This window comes from Aythya ferina (assembly GCF_964211825.1).
Source record: "Aythya ferina genome assembly, chromosome: 2".
NCBI lineage: Eukaryota > Metazoa > Chordata > Aves > Anseriformes > Anatidae > Aythya > Aythya ferina.
In genome coordinates, this window is record NC_140297.1 from 17,299,095 (window position 1) to 17,318,807 (window position 19,713).

At 40.7% G+C, this 19,713-nt stretch overlaps 1 protein-coding gene across 4 annotated transcripts in view; it reads left to right on the top strand.

The window, feature by feature from the left end:
• MKX (mohawk homeobox) overlaps positions 1-19,713 on the top strand; it is a 47,357-nt gene that overhangs the window by 21,343 nt on the left and 6,301 nt on the right. Inside the window, exon 6 of one of the 4 annotated variants that reach the window (XM_084507384.1) lies at positions 6,909-7,387. The exons of the other annotated variants lie outside the window; for them this stretch is intronic. Coding sequence (XP_084363510.1) covers positions 6,909-6,946 — 38 coding nt within the window. The 3' untranslated portion in view covers positions 6,947-7,387. Of the gene's footprint in view, positions 1-6,908; positions 7,388-19,713 lie in introns of those variants that run through there. 4 annotated transcript variants of the gene reach the window in all.

The following is a 19,713-nucleotide window of genomic DNA, read 5'->3' on the forward strand; positions in this document are numbered from 1 at the left end:
TTAGGCAACAGATGCATGAAAAGCAAAGCAGCATTCAAAATAATCCCTTAGCTGAAGCTGGAGGAAGGCTGGCTAGTGGGCTGTAGCCAAAATTCCTTAAATGTTACAATGTTTTACATTTCTAAATGTAAAAACTTTCTTTCCAATGTGAGGTACCAGCCAAACGTCTTAGTTACGGTATCTCAGAGCAAAAGCTGGCATGAGGCCTTGCGGTCATTTGCGGGTATTGACAGATTTACACCATTGAAGATCAAGTTAAATGTTGTCGGTTTCTCCATCTCCCCTTTACTTTGTCAGGCTTTTTTTTTTTTTTTTTTTTTTCTTTTTTTTTTTCTCTCAGTTACTATTTGTCAGCTTAAATCCAGTTTGCTGGAAAAACGAAGGCTCCTCACGACCTGGCTCTTCAGGAGCGAATTGCCTCAAATTCTTCCTGCTCGCCAAGCTATTTTGTAATGCATTGCAAAACAGCAGCAGGATTGCTCTCCCTGCACTGCATGTACTTTGTGGGCTAGACACTGTGGTCAGTTATAATGAGGTCTCGGTGTGCTGGAGGATTTGTCTCTGCCCCTGACTGCAGGAGTTTCATCCCAAGTCCTTTCTCCTCCAGCTACTCCTCCCAACCCGAGGAGCGGGACGTGGGGCTGTCCCGTTGTGGTCAGATCTGTGGGGAGCCTGGATGCTTCCCATTGCTCCAGCGTGTGCATTGCACCATCTGCTCCTGAACATTTACAACAGCTCTGCTCCCAAAGACAGGGGTGACAGATTGCTCGTTACATGGGCACACTCAAACTCATCATCCTACTTTTCTCACTTTTCTGGTGGTTAGCTGGTGTAGCTCGTGGTTACTGCCTAATTCCCTTCCCTGGCACTGACTTCACATTGGTGCTGTTTGTGAGCAGCATGAAGCCCGTGACCCTTTCCCCTCAGCAATATCAGGAGGTGCAGATTCCTAATTGTTGATGCTCGTAGTACTGGATGGTTAGCGACACTTTTTGAAGTGGGGAGAAGCCAAAAAATCTGTTTTGCTCTCAGCTCGAGAGACTATAGTGATGTGTGTAGACTGTACAATCTTTCACATACTTATATATATATATATTCATATATCTGTTAAATATATTCATACTTCCATATGTATATACCTCTCTCTCTCTCTATACACACATCTCCTCAGTGCTCAGCAGTAATCTCTGCTGTTTTGCAGTCTTGCTGCATTTCCTCCTTCAGCTTGGAGCTGAGCAGCATTTCACACAGGCAGTGAACTTTGTAACAATAGGGGAAATCAGGCTCCCAGTTGTATTATCCACAAATTATTAGGTATCTCCTGTTCAAATCCAATACTGAAGTACTTGCCCCAGCTCTCCTAGAAAAACCCCAAATCCCATTCATGGTGGTTAGCAAAGAAAATGAGGCTGACCTGCAGGTAGTGATCCCAGTGGAGCTGATATTTTCTGCAAAGGCCTTTTTTGCGTGCCCAGACTTTGGCTAAACCAAGGTAAAGAAATGCTTGTTTAAACATTTTAAATGGAATAAAATGTCAGGTATCTTTATAAGCCTGTTTTCCTTTTAGTACTGCCTCTAGCATTTCTGCTGCTGTTTTCAGTTCTCATCTAACAAGACTCTGAGTAATAATAATTTCTCCTGGCTACCAGCATGTGTAAGAATTAATTTGTGTTTGTTACACTTGTTGTGGATCTCCATATAGAAAAGATCACTAATATTTCTGAGTCCTCTATACCCCATTCAGTGCACTTACAGATTCATATCCCTGACTCTCTGCCACATTATTTCAAAAGGGGCTAATAATTACATCAGACGGACAATTCAGAGTGCATGTAGCTTGACCTGGTAATGAATGGACAGGCACTCAATGTTTTAAAATCAAGCCCTTAGAAGTGCTTGGTGTTGGACCAAGCAAAAATCCAGTGTGCCAAGATCTGGTCTGGTTTTTTGAGTGTTTTGGCCCCAGAGCACGCTACATGGTTTGACACACAAAGTTCATGTGTTTGCAAAGCTTTCCAAACTTCATTTGGTGAACTCCTGCTGCTTTCAGTGGGATCTTTGCTCACAGATCAAAGACTGTGACCCTTGGAGAATGTAAGTGCTTATATTTGGGTACTGCTCTTCCTTCATTCCTTGCACAAAATAGGAAAAATGAAGGCTTTATTCAGCCCCACATTACTGCTGCACTTGCAGAGGTTTGAGAAGCTCTGTCATGTCTCTGCAGGAATCACAGCTGCTTGCAGACACCCCATCCCTGCCCAGAGCAGCAGCAACACCCGGCCCCATATGAGCCCTCCAAAGACCTCTCCATCCTTATGGCCATGTCCTCTTCCCATCCCCTTGTCCAGACTGCCTCCCTGCAGCAGCTCTGCACTCCCACCATGTCCACCCTCACCCACGTTGAGGCTGAGTGCCATCAACCCGCATTACCCGTGTGCAAAAAGGAGGATTTGGCAAAAAGTCAAGTCTGGGTGAGTCTGAGAAAAGGGGAGCAGAGGGGGTTGTAATGAGGTGCCTGAAGTGGGAAGGGCAGAGATCTGGGTTCATGCTGTCCATCAGCCCCTGTGTGTCTTTACAGATGGATTATGTCTATAGGAAAGTCAAATGCCCCAAAATCTCAGATAAAGGGTAAAAGTTTATAGAAGAGACCAGGAGATAAAGAAAATCAACAAATTCCTATGATATATTGTATGTCATCTGTATGTGACACTCTGATACCTTCATATGCTTAAACTAAAGACTTAAATATAATTTAGTTTGTAAAAATATACCTTAGTTATAATAAAATGATAATAGTGGAACTTGGCAACAGAGCAGCTAATAAATACTACACTTCTGAAATGTGCCTGGGATCCAAGTACATACTCTTTTACTGTGCAGTTAAAGCATGTGGCAGGACATGCTAGACCAAGATTTTCTTTTTGTCTTTCCAGTGGAAAACTAAAGTTCTTTGTTTAAGTGAAGCCCATTGGGAATTTTTCTTAAGTAAAACAAGGAGCTAAAGAATTCCATTCCTTTTTGCCAACTTTCTTCCTACTTCAAGCCAAATTATCGATTAATGGGGCATTAAATATCAAATACTGCCTACTTATATTCATACCCATTTTCATTTAGGTTTCTTCAATACTCTCTCATTGGTATTTCAAACACATCTGAATTAAAAGATGAGATACGGTATTGGGAAAACGCTACCCTTTCCAAACCTTTTTGGCCTTATAAAAATAAAGGTCAGAAATATAAAAGTCATTACTTTTGCATACTTAACCTTACTTCTGATTTTTCAAAAAAAAAAAAAAAAAAAAAAAAAAAAAAAAAAAAAGAGCTCCTTTAAGATCTTCTTCCTGAGCTTCATTCTTTGCCTTCTTCATTAGCTGTCTCCATTTCGGTACCCTATAGTTTTGCCAGCAGAGCAGCCAAGTGAATGCTTGACCATATTTTTGTCTGGCTCTAGCAAAACCGTGATCTGACAATAGAATACTTTTCTCTGGGTTTTCCTTCTTCCCCCAGGGAACCATACTTCAAGGGCAACCTGCTTGTCCAGCATATGAACATGTGGAAAATCCACTGCTATGCACTAATGATTTTCAGATGGGCCATTGTTGCTGAAAATCATCCCAAGAGCAGCAGCTTCTCCATTGTGCACCTAACCGCTTTGGGATAGCATTGCTCATAGCTTATCTGGAATAAACCCTTTGCATTTACGTATAGTGTGCTGACATGTGCTGCAGCACACATACGTAGTAACAACATTTAGGGAAAAAGTGGGTAAAAGTTACTGTTGTGGTTCTTTTTTGGCCATTGCAACATGCATCAAAATCTGACATTTATTTTAGCGTGAAAACATAAATGTAGGAAAAAGTTGAGCTATGCCAAAGATCCACGACAGCAAGGCAGAAGCACCCGAAATACTGTCCACAAATGAATCACTTTCAAGCTTTTGTTTTAAATATTTACAAGGAGACTTGTCACACACTGGGGGAGACAAGAATGAGTTTTAATTTTTAAATAGTTTCTATTACTGTTCTTCTCAGAATTTGCATTCCTTTTAAACAACTTTCACTTTTAATCTGTAATTAAAGCCAAAGTTTTCTTTTAATTTTAAAAGCTTGTCCTTGGACTAAAATAACATGGAACATTTTTAAACATTGATCCAAGCTGCTGTAGATACATTTTATTTAAACCACAGAGCCTGCAGTTGGATTCCTGGCGTTGCCAGATAGACTACGAACTGTAAGTGTGGCAATGATGACTGCGGAGTTCTGGATGCTGCTCTACCAGCAAGGAGGGTTGTTTTTCTGGAGTTGTTCCTCCCTTTGGGTCCTATTCATGAATGACTTAATCTCTGCGTATGATCAAATGTCGTGCAAGTTACTGTGCACAGAAAATCAAGGAATGCTTCTCTTCCCTGTGCTCCTTACATGGAATTGCTGTGCCTGCCCGGCGAGCAGTTGGAGAACAGTAAGGTTGGGAAGTGAACAGCAGCAAAAACACACACCAAAAACCACCAGAAGTAGCGTAAAAAGAGAGAGACAAAGCAAACAGAGAAACCTTTGAAAGATTGGGTGTGCAAGTTGGATTGGGCCATGCACAGGTGGCTCGAGCTTGCCCAGGCAGCACCAGCTGGAGAGGGAGCAAGACTTTTGTGTTACAGGGGCGATAAATTCACCAGGAGAAACAAAAGTGTTCCCCTGTATTTTCTCTGGAGCATTGGCCATAAAGATGCTTTCCAGCGCATGTTTCTATTAGCTTGTTTCATCTTGGAAAGCAAACATTTACTGTTTTGATGGGCAGATCTCAAGAAATTCAGGGAATCAATGCAGCTTAGTCTTTTTATCCTCTCGACCTAACTGCTTGCGTGGTGTAATTCTGTCCCTTCAAGGGATGTTAAGCCAGGAGTGATTTTCACCCCCTTCCCTTGAAGCCAAGACAGAGACAAGTCTCACAAGATTTTCATTAGCTGTGATATTAATTACACTGTACATGTCATACAAGGAATTTTTCTCATGATGGTATGATATTTTCTTAGAGATCCAGCAGAATACAAGGCATGAAGCACTCTCTGTGTTCATACAGACTTCTTCCTAATTCTTTTAAGTTTCAACAGAATTTTAGCTTCTTTTACGTGCTGTGCTCAGTCAAGAGGGAAGAAAGGACTTGCATTATCCGAGTTGTTTTTCTCATCACCAACACCCTGCGGCCACTGCAAGAAATTCTGTCTGTCTTACCGTGCCCTGGTGTGGGGAAAGATTGCTATAGCAGGACTTGTGCACAAAACAGTGACTGGTAGCAAATGGGGAATTACTTGACTCAGGTGCTGAACTTCTCCAGCTGTCAGTAGCAGCTACACTTGTTTGTCCAGGGCAGGGACTGGAATAGTCATTTAGCTCTTTTCGAGACACTTTCCATCCCTTTAGTACTGACAATGGACTTAAAAGATGTAAATCGCTTTTCAGGTAGGTTATTGCTGGAGTATCACGTTTGCTCTGTGAGGCAAAAGATAGAAAAAAGGACAGAAAGGAAAGGGAAAAAGGAAAAATTGCAGCCAGGAAATAAATACAGGTGGGAAAATGAAGGACAGAAACTTTTGCAAGGTAGTAAAGAGTGGAGAGTGGATGAGGAAAGAGGAATGCAGAATCAAGGGTAAGAACAAAAAGGAAGAGGAGAGGGAACACTGATGGAGGGGAAGGAAGAAAGAAAAGAGATTGAAGGGATGAAGGTAAGAAGAGAAAATACTGGGAAAATGTTTATGATGGAAATACTGGTAGGAATCTGGAGTGTAATTGGAAGGGCTCTAGAAAAAATTAGAGAAGCATAGGTGATATTAGTATTTTTCACAGTTCAAAATGAGGTTTGACATTTTTCCCTTTCAAAGTGTTTGATATACAAGGACAGATGTGCGTTCAACAGATATATTTTACCACTCTTCTTGGAAGGCACCTTTGAATATAATTACTATGTCTTGGCCTTTTTTTTTTTTTTTTTTTTCATGTTACTTTGGCTAGGAGCAAATTCTCTTCTAGAAAAAGGTATGATCTTGCTTAAAATGCAAATTATTTAAAATCTGAAATCTTAAAATGTTGCTCAAAACTCAGTGAAAAACCTGAACTGAACTGAAGCTGAGAAATACTCTGGTTTTGGTGGTGAAGGGAGGGCTGTTTGTGTGGGGTGTGTGGTTATTGATTTCCTAGTTTCTCGGTACACCCACACTCCCTGACAAGCTGTATGCAGATGTACAGAAGAAATTCCACACATTGGCTTCATCATACCCAACCCAGACGTTGGAGAATCCCACCAAGACCTATTTTGAAAGCTGTAACTACTTTTCAGGCTACTGTAAGACAGTTTGGCAAAATGTGGAGGCTTCTCTGACCCAGTGATCCTGAAAGTTTGAACTTCTCCCAGGGCTGCTTCTTTCTGTAAACTTTTCAGATCAGATCTGTTTGAAAAAAATTCAGTTCACCATTTGTAGTTACAGGTAGAAAATCTTCTTAACCTACTGCATAGTTGGCTGGGGACAGTTTCTTTGCGCTCCCCTGAGATGAGCATTGGTCAGTCGCACAGAAAGGACATCACCTGGGATGGACAGATAGTCTGATCTGGCATGGCAAATTATGCATTCCTATATAGTTCGTGGTATATGTGAACCTGAAATATGTAATGCCAGATCAGATTATACATATAATTTTCAAGTTCAGCAAAAGGCTTTGTTTCTTTTTCCTCCATCATTTTTTAAAGAAACAGAATTTATCTGAATTAAAAACATGATTGGTGATGACGAGTGGGTGGTTCTGTTTACCCTGCCACATTATATAGTACCACTTTTACTCCTTGTTTGGATAGCAGTCACAAGACCCAGATATCAAGCTGTGAAAGTATTTTTCTTGCAGCAGCCTTTCTTTTTTTGGCAGGCAGTGGCTTTGGAGATGCCTCGCATTTTGTCATGTGATTGGACTGCTGATGAGGTTTCTGTGCTGCCTCATTTTCCTGGATTCCATCTGAATTAACTCTTCTTTGGGTTGTGACCATTAGCACACTTCTGGATGAGCGGGGTTTTGCATCACAGTGGAATGAGCTCCTAACGCATGGCCTGTGTAAGAAAACAACCCCTATAGAAGGAATTTGCTGTTAGTTCCATGTGACAGAAATCTGTTTTCTGTACCTCCAGCTGTCCACATCCAAAACACATTCCATCTTCACAGTACTATTCCTTCCTGAATCAAGGGAAAATGAGAGGAAATGACTAGTATATAATCATTCCATCTAAAAACATTCAGCTTAGTCTTGTAAACACATAAACTAGTTCTTCGTAAACAAATGTCTTAATTTTCTTTAAACTGAATATTTAGATGTCAAAGATAGAGAAGCTGGATATGTCAAACACATATGGTTCCTATTGCATCAGAGGCTTTCTTAATTTTGGTATTATAATTGAAAAGACATTTCTGAAAGCATTCTAACCTTACAGAAACTAATCTATCTGTCTCTCTGTCTGGTCTAGGTTTTATTCTTCCATCTGTCATTGTACTCTAGAAACATCTTCCACTTTAAATGTACAACAGTTACAGTGTTCCTAATGGGCTTTGAATTGCTCTCGCTTCTTCCAGGGCTTGATGTGGAAACACTGTTTGGGGTAGTCAGTGCTGGGGAGCTGACAGGGGCTTTAAGAGGAGAGAACTAGGAAAAGGCATCAAAGGAAGAATGGGAGTAGGGTCTATACTTTGATTGTAAGTTTTTACTTTATTCCTAGACAATTTATAGCACAAAGTGCCTTGGGCTAAGTAATATTTTTAACTAGACACAATTTCTATCTACACCAGAAAGCAGCAGGTCTGCTTTAAAATATAAGTTATTTTATAAATGTCATGAAACATCTATCTGCCTTGAATAAGGCAAAACTTCAGTTTGGCATCCAGAAGCATGAACAATATGTATTCATTTTTCCTCCTACATATAATAAGCAGAAAGCTATTAAGTTTACATCTGAAATAAGTACATTTGAAATAGAAAACACATTTGTATCTCAGGCACTGCCATTAGGTTTACCACTAGTGTGGGCTTTAATGCAGGTGCATACTCTGAAGACAGCTCAGCACCATGCATTTGTTTGCAGGTTGCTTTGGTGGGATGCCTCATGCAGCTATTTGCAGCACGGGGCTGTCTCTGCCCTGTTGCTGGGAGTGTACCAGATGTGCCATGGGCATTGGATGGGGGCAGGCCTGAATAAATTCACATTTTCCAAATATACAGAAGACTTAACAAAAAATTACTCTTTTTTTCTTTAATTTTTTTCGCTCAAGTGAACAATGTAAAGTCCACAAGGGTCATAGAGGTCAATTTATTTGTCAAATGGAAATACTGGAATCCAAAAAAACATTATGAATCATTTTGGTGTTTTAAGTTCAGGATGCAAAGTAAATTATTCCAAAAATAATGGTAGCCAAATGTCATTCCCTCCAAACGTTTGTGTAATATCTATTTATCTGTGGGCAGATGACTGCTATGTATAATCAGAGGCAGACTTTTGTCAAGTTGAGACTAAGTAAACACAGCTGAGCACAAGCAAGTTGGACTATAACTTTTTTGAGTTTTGCCAGCACTGTTATGACCTTGAAAATGAGCATTTTTACAGCGCAATCTGCTTTCAATACGGAAGAATTCTTTGTGTTTCAAATTAACAAGTGTTGATTGGAAACTCACTCTGTTTATTTTATTTTATTTTATTTTATTTTATTTTATTTTATTTTATTTTATTTTATTTTATTTTATTTTATTTTATTTTATCGTATTTTATTTTATCGTATTTTATTTTATTTTCCAAATGAATGAAAAGTGTGTATTTGCCCAAAGCAGGGCGTCATTTCTGCTGCTTAGAAATTAGGAAAGTTTTGTAAAGGAATGTGTCTTGCACGTATCTTTAAGAATAACAATGGTTATAGAAAGAGCTGTCAACTCATCTGAAGCTTCTTTGTATAATCAGAGAAAATTTTCTTCTGTTTTCATGAAAGATAAATGCATATATTTAAAATGTGCTATGCAAGTACACAGAGCATTTAGGCAGCAGATTTTATACCCCTACATATCTAGATACAATTTTAATGAACCTTGAAAAAGTCATACTTCCATTTATAACTTTTGTCCATTTTTCTAAAATTTGCTCTCCTATTTAACATTTTCCACAGACACAATTTTTCTCTAAGACACAGGAAGAAACCGGTCCCATTTTATTGTCAAACAGTAGTACAATTTAAGCCTTCATTTTAATATGCTAATTTGCTATGCCAGTCATTTGAAGAGAAAGCATTTTACTCTCTTGATTTTAGAGGCCACGGCATTTGGAGTCTTGAGGAGGCTTTGGACAGAAGTGAACCATGCAAAGTCTTGCTCAAAACTTTGCCTTTCAGTAATTACAGCAAATTAGTCTCAGCCCTTGCCAGTATCTCTGCTTCCAGGCACTTCTGACGGGATGTTTTAATCATTTTAAGTGCTGTGTATAAGCCAGCCTCGACACTTAATGGAGAGGGAGGGTACAAGTAAGCAAGGTACTATCCCACCAGGTGGTCTTGTATGAAATACTGGCAGTGGAAGTCTCTTCTTGCTTCAGGTTTTTCTATCCCTACCATTGTACCAAAAGAAAAGTAAAAATGCAATTGAAAATAAGGCTGAAGAGGAAGATGTTAGAAAACAGTATGACATGACTGAGAAGCTATCTTAATTGAGAACTGTGAACAGGGGGTGTTCCTGTACATTCCTATACATTGTTCTCTGTACCAAAATGCAGATTTTGGAAACAACACAGAAATTGCTGTTCCCAGGCCTGTCCAAGCAATTCAGCTTCTTAACATTAACCAAAATCATCTGGAAAAGGCCACGATGCCATGTTTTTTACATGTTTTCTTGTTTTCTCTAGGCAGCTCCTCCATGGGGGCTAAGGGTACAGGCACACATATAAACATCCTATTTCTTATTTTATTCTGAAATTTTTGCTTCACCACAAAGACCTGTAAAAAAAATATTAAATCATCTTAGCCAATGGAGAGGGAGCATGGAGTGTGCCAGGCAGGTACTAATTGCAAAGCTTAGCAGCATCATGGAGGACCTGCCACGAGCGTTATCTTCCTGCAGCAGCTGGCTGTGTTGGAGGTGCGAGGGGAAGGGAGAGCTCTGGGTGGTCTGCAGCCTTCAGGGGGCTTGGAGCACCCCTCAGGATGCTCCTACCCAAGGTGGGAGTTGCCTAAGAACTGGCTGGGTGGGCCGCTGGGTGGGCTGTTTTTGCCTACTCTTCATTAGTTTGTTAATCTGAAGTAAAATGGTTCGTGGTAGCCAACTATGTGGGTTGTGTGGGTGCTTTGTGTGTCCTGATGAATCTGTACCCTGAAATACAATGTTTGCTGTGGCTGCCTAGTGTTGCGGAAGGAGAACAGGGAGGAAAACAGGCATTGTCCACACGTGGGATTTGCTGTGCCCTCTTTGCAGACCCTTTGCAGGTCTCCATCATCTTTGCAAACTCTGGTGTACAGCCTGTCACTCTGCAGGAAAGCTTTGGCTAACAGGCAAAAATAAAAAGCAAAAACCCTTGCAAACTGAAAGAAAAAGCTTTTATTATTCTAAACATGGAAACAGAAGTACTACTAATAATAGCAATGAGTTAATTAGAGAACATGAAGCATTTAAATCCACAGACCTTGAAGCCTTTGTGTTATAGCTGCCTGGCTTGCATGGCTGCTCCGGGTCCTCCTCTCGTCTTCTGTCCAAAGACTCAGAGCCTAGAGCTGGATCGTGTTGGAGGCATCAAAGCGTCTCTTTTTTTTTTTGTTTTGTTTTCACCGTAGTTATTCCAAAAATATGAATGTTATTTATGTTTAGAGCCATGGCTGCCTCTCTTACTGCTTTTCTTTATTGAAGTGGAAATTTGGGCTCTTAATTCTTAAAGGGAGATGAGCATGCAAGGCTGTCTGTACAAATATAAGATTGTTCCATACACTGGTTACCCTTCTGAAGACATCTAACCAGAACGGGGAAGACACATGAGCAAACTACAGAAGTGTGTGTTATTCTGGGATAAAGTTAATTTTGTTGCTACATGATCAAAAAGACCACAGTGATTTTTAATTGCATCTGTGTGAGGAATTGTATTCTATCAATGCAGACATTTTGTATGTTCTCATGCATATATCTAAGCCCACTTTCCCCTGATTGCAAACCCTGCTGGGCAAAGGTCTTTTAATTGATGGTAACAGGTCTGGTTGTTCACCCAAGCTGATAAGGCTTCTGAGTTGATTTTGATCTGCAGATCTTTTGAATTATTCATGTTTTGCCAAAAGACTCATTTTTCAAAGCATGTCACTTGATTTAACCATAAATACCATATGGCTTTATCATAAACATGCATGTGTTTTTAAAATCTCTGATACAGTAAATTGTAACAGAGGAGGATTCCCTAATAGAAGTCTCTTGACTTCCAGGAAAACTTGTATGAGCTAATGTAAAATGATATGTAGTAAATGTGACATTTTTGCTCTCTGCATCTGTCTTGCATATTTTTGACGCATCCTGTCTCTGAATCAGCAATCTGACATTTTTAAGAAAAGAGTATTTACTCTATTTGGAGAAAAAATGTTTTGAGGGACTGCTTTTGGTAACACCAACTTTGATCTTGGAGGCTGATCTTTAGAGGAGACTGTTGGTTTTAACTCCCTTAGATCATGTTCACTGTTGTGACTACACTGGTCAAGGTAGTTAGTGCCTTTTGGGGAGAAATATATCTAATGTTGCTGGATAATATGTTTGTCTACTGTGGTAATATTACATCATGCTGTAGTAATTTGTTGGTTTATTAGTACAAAGGCATGGATTCTTTTTTATCACTTGTTATTTAAAATAGATGTGTTATTACTGTCACTATTATTATTACTACTACTCAGTTTCCAGTGCCAGTGAAGCTTTTTCAGGTGAGAACTGTTTGCAGTGATCTCAGAGAATCGGCATCTTCACTCAGAGAAACAGCCTGGGCATATTGCCCATGGTTCAGATGCTCTCTATTTGAAAGCAAATCTGTTTGGCTTGAAATACCGTGGCTTAGGGTCCTCTACAGCTCAGCAACTGCATCTATGCAAACTGTTCTTCCTGAGATCAGTGGCTTAGGATCTGACTATACCTTGCTGTTAGGCAATCTATTCTGCAGTTAGAGGAGCCAAGTGGAACAGCAATAATCTCTGCAGCATAACGGAACAAGTTTTACAGGGGCACCCAAATTCATGCAATCCTGCTATACTGAGAGCCACAGGCAGTAAGTATATCAAGGTCAGCATGAGCTGGTAAGCCCTGCCTTTCCACAGCAATCCTTGCTACAGTATAGGCCCCCTGATATGGCATAATGTTGCTTTTGTGGCTCAGGCAGTGTCCCCACATGGTGCTGTACTATGCCACGTGGGTAGGCAATGCCCCGCTCTGTGGTGCATGTTTATTCAGGCGTGCCTCATGCCCTGAGTGCTGAGAAGTCTGAATTCAGCCCCATGTTGTTATCAGTTGACGATGCTTCCCTGCTGCTGAAAGCTGGTTTCTTGAAAATTGCTGTCTCCAAAAGCAGCAGTGTGTGTTGAATAACAAACCCCTTCACATTCAGACTCTTCAGGTTTGGGAACGGAGCCAACATTCTTGAAGAATGATTTAGTGGCCAATAAACATCTGCAAAGTCTGTAAGACTGTCAGAAGCAGTAACGTTGAAAGTAAAGATCATATCAGTAGCAATTCCCCTGTCCTGACAAGGCATTCAGTGCAAATATTTGTTCAGTCATCCTTGCTCTCATTCCCGTTATCACAGACGGTTTCACATGTTTTGCCAAAAGAGCAATTCCCTTTTTCTTCCACAAAGCTGTTCACATCCAAGGCCTTTGCAATGTTAAATGCTGGCCTACTACTGTTTCAGGACCTCCCACACATGCACTTTTGGAGTGCAGGAGCCTCATCTGTCTTACGCAAAGCCTCTGCTGTGAAGGGCTCTTACAACTTTCAATTAGTGAGCATCTGCAGTGTTAAGGTTTTGCTGCTCCTTGAGGATTCGGGCTCAGCCTGGGTGATTTATTGCACTGCACCAATCTCCGTGATAGCCAAGATAGTCTATCAGCTCTTCCTGCTGAGTAACTGAAATTGCACCGCACTAGGACTCAAAGCATTTGTAAATACAAGATGATGTTTCAAGAAGAAAGAAGTGTTTCTTCTTCTTCAAAAATTGTTGGCAATCGGGTACAACTTCCTGAATAATTCTGGGCACAGGGTTCTTCTGCTCCAAGAGCCTTCCCCCCTTTGCCTACTTTGTTGCACTGTCTTTCACTGGCTCGGTGAATAGGAAAACTGGAAACACAGCCCTTCTTGAGATACCTCCCAGTTTACTCGAATCTCTGCGGGCCTGTTCAGAAGGTGTCTGGGAATATTTAGGTTTGGGAAGAAATACTGTAATGGAAATAATAACAGTATGAGTTGTGGTGGGCAGGAGCATGAATGCTGAAGTAGCTTCACAAGGGAATGCAAAGGCAGCAAAACTTAACTAAAAATTGCATTCAAACAGTAGAATATTTTTTGTGCAGTTGGAGAACAATCCACAGGCAACTATTCCCCCTGCAGTTCATTCAGCAACGTTACTTTCTGCTATCTATTCTATGTAAGTTCAGGCGTGTGTGTAACTACAGCTTTCTGTGTAGGTTCCTGTAATTCCTCTGAATGCAGAATAAAGGGGTTTCCATCACATTTCTAGCTAGATGAGGAAAGGGATACTTTTTCCTTTTATATGTGAGGTAGCCCAGTTTCGAAGAAGCATCAAAAACCAGCTCACATCCTCACCAGGTGCTCGTTACCCCTTCTCTACTGGCAAAGCAATAACGTGAATGCAGCTGAGCATCTCTGATGACAGGATAATTAATTTAATGATGTGCTGTTCAGTGCTTTTTGATACATTCCATCTGGTCCTTCACAAACTTGAATAAAGTTGTTTTCATAAGATGTCTGTAGGATCTCACAAATGGGGAATTGAGGCAGTGCAGAATTCTGATTTAAAGTCATTTTGGCCCAGCTTTGGATACCTAAGACTTCGTGGATTCACATAATTTCATGCCTCTTTATACAGTCAAAGCACAACTCTTGTTGACCTCATTTACACCTGCAAATGCTCAGCACTGCTGAAGAAGAGAGCCCAGGCTCTCCAGTCAGAGTCCAGAGACTGGAGAATGTTTAAGGGCCATCTGTGAAATAGCTGGTTAGAACAGGTCATCCAGCCCCATGCACAAACTTGTGGCACAAGCAGAGAAGACTGCCAATTGTTGTCATGATTTACTGGCTGGTGTTAAAATCACCTGAACATCTTTTATCTTCTTGAATTCCCTCCTGCAATGGCCTTGCAGTGGCTGCACCATGATGCTGAGGTTATGCAGGGAATGGTCTTGGCTCCCACCTTGGGTTTGACCCCAGAGCAGGTCCATCCTGTGTCTTCAGGAGGTGGCCACCATGGCAAATACCATGTGTGGTCATACTGCTGTGTCTCACAATGTGCTTGGTGGGAAGGCAGACTGCTTAGGCATTCTCATCGTTATGCACATATAGTATAGAAACAGACACAGATACAGAAATGTATAAGAATGCTTCCTTATAGACATAAATTTATATATTTTAAATTTCACATGCAATCCATCGATTTGTTGGATCTTTTGTTGTCTGGGATTACTGTGATGCTCTTCCTCAGCTTACAACTAGTTTTACATCTTTTTGACTGTTGGACACCTATATGTGCTTATGTACTACCTTACAAGCTACTTGATTTTTTTTTGCTTGTGGTCACACAGTAAGTTTGAGCTACAACTTAGGTATCTGGGTTTTATTATTTGGACATAAATGCTGTGTACATCCCAGTGGATGCACAATTCCCTGTGTAATGGCTGGAAGTAGGTAGGCTTAAAAAGATAATATTTTTCTGTCTCTTCTTTATCTTACAGTTGAGTGAAAGAAGCAGTGAATTTCCTCTTTCTTACAGACTTGCCCATTCTTTACTCTGTTCTGCTGGCTAAGTACACCCTGGAAATCAGTTCTGGCATTCATGCAGAAGTTCCTCCACTTGCCTAAAAATACAGCACCTTGTAATTTAAATTGCCTTTGTGCAGCCTATGCCATGTCTGAGATTGCTTGGCAGCCCAAGGGCAGGAGAGGAGCTGGCTCCTGGAGCAGTTGCAAAGAGAGACACAGGAGCCGGGGGGCACATTTCTCTGAATTGTGCAGGAGGCTTCTGAAAATATCCTGTGTGCATGCATTTATATCATAACCTTACACCGCACATGTAGGGTCTGCTCCCAAACCCGCAGCCAACTAGCATAACAAAATCAGATTTTACTGCTGTAGTGTCAGCCTAGGGTTGAAATATGGCTTTGAAACCCTCCCTTTCACCCTGCATTTTTAATGAAAAACAATCGGAATGGAGTGTAATAGTGCTTACCCTGGCTGCATTTGACTTTAGCTTTTTACTTTTAAAGCCTTATTTTAGGCTTTAAGAGCTCCCAATTAAACTTTTCAGATCCAGAGTGAAAGACTGAACGTGCCTGCCTGCACAACAGCGAGATTCCTGGGTGGGAAAAGGATATTTTTATATTAAAATAAAGAAAATGAACACACTGCTACATTTTCTCCTTTCATACTTCTTACTCTTCTTTTTCCTTATGAATTTTCATTTGCCATTTTCTCATTTCCTTTTTTTTTTTAACATCTACCATTGCCTTTCCTTTATTTCTTTTTTTTTTTTCCTTCCTCTTCTCCTTTCTTCTCTTTTCTTTATTTCACCCTCCCCCTCCTTGCTGCCTAACTTGGTTCTTACTGTTAACCCACAATGGTTTGCAATAAGAGGGCCAACTACTTCATCCTTCCAGTCAGCACAGCACGTGCTGTAAATCCCTTTCCAAATAACACCAAAAAATGAAGCCCAAGTCAGATATTTGTTTATCCATTATGAAGTGCACACAGGAGACTATCACCAAGGTATCTGACAACATTACACGATTAATTACATGCCAACCCAATGAGGAAAGATTTGATTTCAGTCAGCTTTGCCGCAAACCTGAAAAGAACATAATACCATATAACCGTCAGTTCGTTAACAACTCGCCTCCAAAGCTACATGGCACAGACTCCCATTATAAGCTGTACTAAAGCCTGGCTGAAAAAACAAGTCTCACACAGTGCCCTGAATCTCAGTAAAGAGAACACACTGTCACTGGTCATGGGAAATTTAGAGCTGGCCATGACAGCCCAAACAATGAAGTGATTTACACCAGGTTTGTATCTAGTTTGCTAACTAATAAATTCTTACATGCAGGTGCATAGCCGAAGACTGTGAGACCATTTGCACCGAGCCTACTATTATGTGGTGTTTTCAGTGCACTTATTAATGCAAATGTTAATATAGACCTGCAAACTCAATTCTATTTTATAGTTTATAAAATATACCTATCCTGGTCTCTGTGGGCATGTACACTCATTTCATAAAAATCACATGTATTAAAATGTAACTAGATGTTTACTCCAAATTCAGCAAGCTCCAGACTACACATGGAAAAATACATCTTCATGTTTTTAGGTATGCAGAGGGAAAAAAATGAGTGGTACCAGTCCCTCACAGTTAAATCTTATATCTGATATTCCTGTGCAAGAAGCAAATTTCAGAGAGAGATTTCACTGAAAAGCCTTGGTCTGGGGCATGATGGCAAAGTGAGATTTCCAACTTCAGGAAGACCCCACCTATGGGTCTTAACAGAAGAGGTCAGACCAGTGAGAAAAACCCAGAGAGAACCCAAGAAAGTATTTGCTGTTACTCTGACTGTGAACAGAAGTTGTCATTGTGCAGTTTGCTTATCTGAATGGATGATGGCTGGTGACAGGTCAGTCGTTATTCTTGGTCTAACTGTGAAGCCAAAGAAGCGAAGTGTTGGGGTTGTGGGGTGACTTCACAGCAAGCTGCTCCACCACCTCCTCCCAGAAGAAGGAGTGAGCAGTGGTAAATGAAAGCTTTGCTGAAAAGGAGCTTTCTCTAGAGCTTGGGCCTAGAGCTTGATCCTGCAAGTTTCTGACAACTTTTCTCCTCCTACCCAAAAAAAAGGACATACTAATAAATCCTTGTCAGCAGAAACCCAGTGTACCCCCCAAAATGGGACCTGCTTTGATGGGTGCCAGGCATACATGGAGGCCATGGCCTGATGATGCCTCAGCATGACTGCAACCTCAGGTCTTCTGAAACACAAATGGGGACTTTCTTCCCTTTCCTGTCTGTGCTTCTCCGTAATTCATCCTTAACAGGTCTGGTGTTCACAGGGAAACACGGGAGGATGGTGTGAAAAGAAAAGGGCTTTAAGAGCTGCCCTGCCAGTTGCTGGATCAGATGAGTCCTGCTTATGTCTAGAAAGTCTTTGGTGGGGTGGTTCATTGGCTGAGCAGTATCTGCATTCAGAAGTTCCCTTGTCTGTCCACATCAGGCACTCAGAATGGGAGTACCACAAGTGCAAGCATGGGAAGGCCAACTCCTGCTTCCTCCAGTTCAAGCTAGAGGAGCTGAGGCTTGCTGTGCTTGGATTTCTCAGAAGGTGCTACAGTCTTTTACTGAGGCTGAATGACATTTCTCGTAAGAGGAAAGGGCCTGGCCTGGAGCTCTGGGCTACAATTTCCCCTCTCCCGCCCTGCTGAGCAGCCTGTGCTAGGCCACTTTCCCTTCCAGATGTGGGAGAGTGTTTGTGATGTTGTGTGATAAATCATTTACTCTGGGATCCTCTGTGAGGAAAAGAAGGTGGATCGATGTAGAAGAGCAGGGAAATATTAAATACAGCTAACCCAATTTTGTTCTTTAGAACCAGAGATCTGAAAGTCATATATGTCCTGAAATTGTGGTTTGGAAAGTGCTAGACAGTCAAGGGATGGTGTGTGTGTTGTGTGTGTGACCTACAGGAATACCTCATCTCACCACTAATTTACTCACATATGTAAACTTCATTTTTCATTCAGCTGCCCCATTTATTTCCTGTTACTCCCTCTTTTTCCTCCTCTTGCTTGTTTTGAAAATGCTAGTCAACACATGCTAAGCCAGAGTCTCCAAAACCAACAAGAGAAAGTTCAGAAGAGGCAGAGAGAAACAGCTGAATAACACTGCCAAGTTTTAAATGAAGATAAGTTATACAGGACCTTTTATTGAACCGACAAATATTTTATAGTATTCACCATTTGAGGCCAGCAGTTCTTTTTTTTCCCCTCTGTTTTGAGCTAGAATAAGTGGTGTGTAAGTCATAAGGAATCTGTACATGTTTAAGTAACTTCAAGAAATATTACAGTCATGTGGGACCCCCTTACAGCATCTTGATTTCCATGTCCTTTTTTTTTTTTTCTCCCCACTTTATAATATTTAGTGCCCTTTTCTCTCTGTCTCGTTCTCTCATTCACACATTCTTTCCCCTCTTGGTTTCAAGCCATTTTTGCTTTCTCAGTGTTACCTGATAACACCAAGTAGAGGTTCAAGCCAGTTGTTGCAGTTCAGTTTGAACTGTGTGGAAGTAACACTGAGTAGGAGAGTAACGTGGATGCTTCTTGGTCCTACATAAGTGGTCAGTCTTTCCTTCACTGTTCCCTGCAGGGCCTTTAGCTGAAGTTAGTTCATCATCACACACGTGATATTCTTAAATCAAAATTCCTAGATCAAAGGGATAAAATGTAACTGCAATTAACATTATTTACTACACCCCTAGAGGCATCCAAGTATATGAAAGTTATGAGTCTGGGCTTAGAGAACTATGAGGGTCTGAATTGTTCTGAAATACTTGAACATGCTACAATGCTGTGTAGCCAGAGAGCCCTTGTATGCTGTAAACTGGAGTAGACACATGTGCTACAGTATTTATACACTGGCTTTCTTCTCTTGTACTGGATACAGTATTTAAAAGTGTACTGTGTATGTATACAGCTGTAGATTTCCTTGTAAATTGTTTGCATATTATTTTGATAAATAACAGTCAAATGTAATAGCAGCATACTGAAGGAAAGTGATGTTATTGTCCAGTTTGTGGAGAGTTTGCCTTTGAGAACACTGGAATTTGTTTTCCTTGGGTGAGCCTTTCCGATAGCAGAAGAAAATAGAAAAGGTTTTAAATATAGGAGAAAACCTGGAGAAGTCTGCTCTTAAATGCTTTTGAAATGGTCAAAGTATTGCCTAGCCATGTTGTCTTTGGACTTCTGACACTCATTTCCATCTCTGCTAAAATGGGACTGCAAGCTACCTTGTAAGCGAGCTGTCAGGATCAGCTAGTGAATATTTATGAAGAAATTCTGTGGTGAAAACAAAACAAAACAAAAAACCCTACATATATATATATATGTGTGTGTGTGTGTGTTACATGTATTATTAATAATTAAGTGAGTCCTGAAAAATACCATACTGTATCACAAAGCTGGTATTGTCCAGTGACTACACTCTTGGCACTGCGTGCTATGGTAAACTGTATACTGAAAACTCCTACTAATGGAAAGGTATACAGGATTCCATCGGTAAGTGATTTATAGTGACTTCCTATTATAAACAAGAGGGAACAAATATCCTACCTCGTTGGTTTCTTTGGGCGGATGGTGAGAGCAGAATGAGACATTCCTGGCCAGGCAAAACTGAATCTCTGGATGCTTACAACTGGAAGCAGAATGAAACAGCAG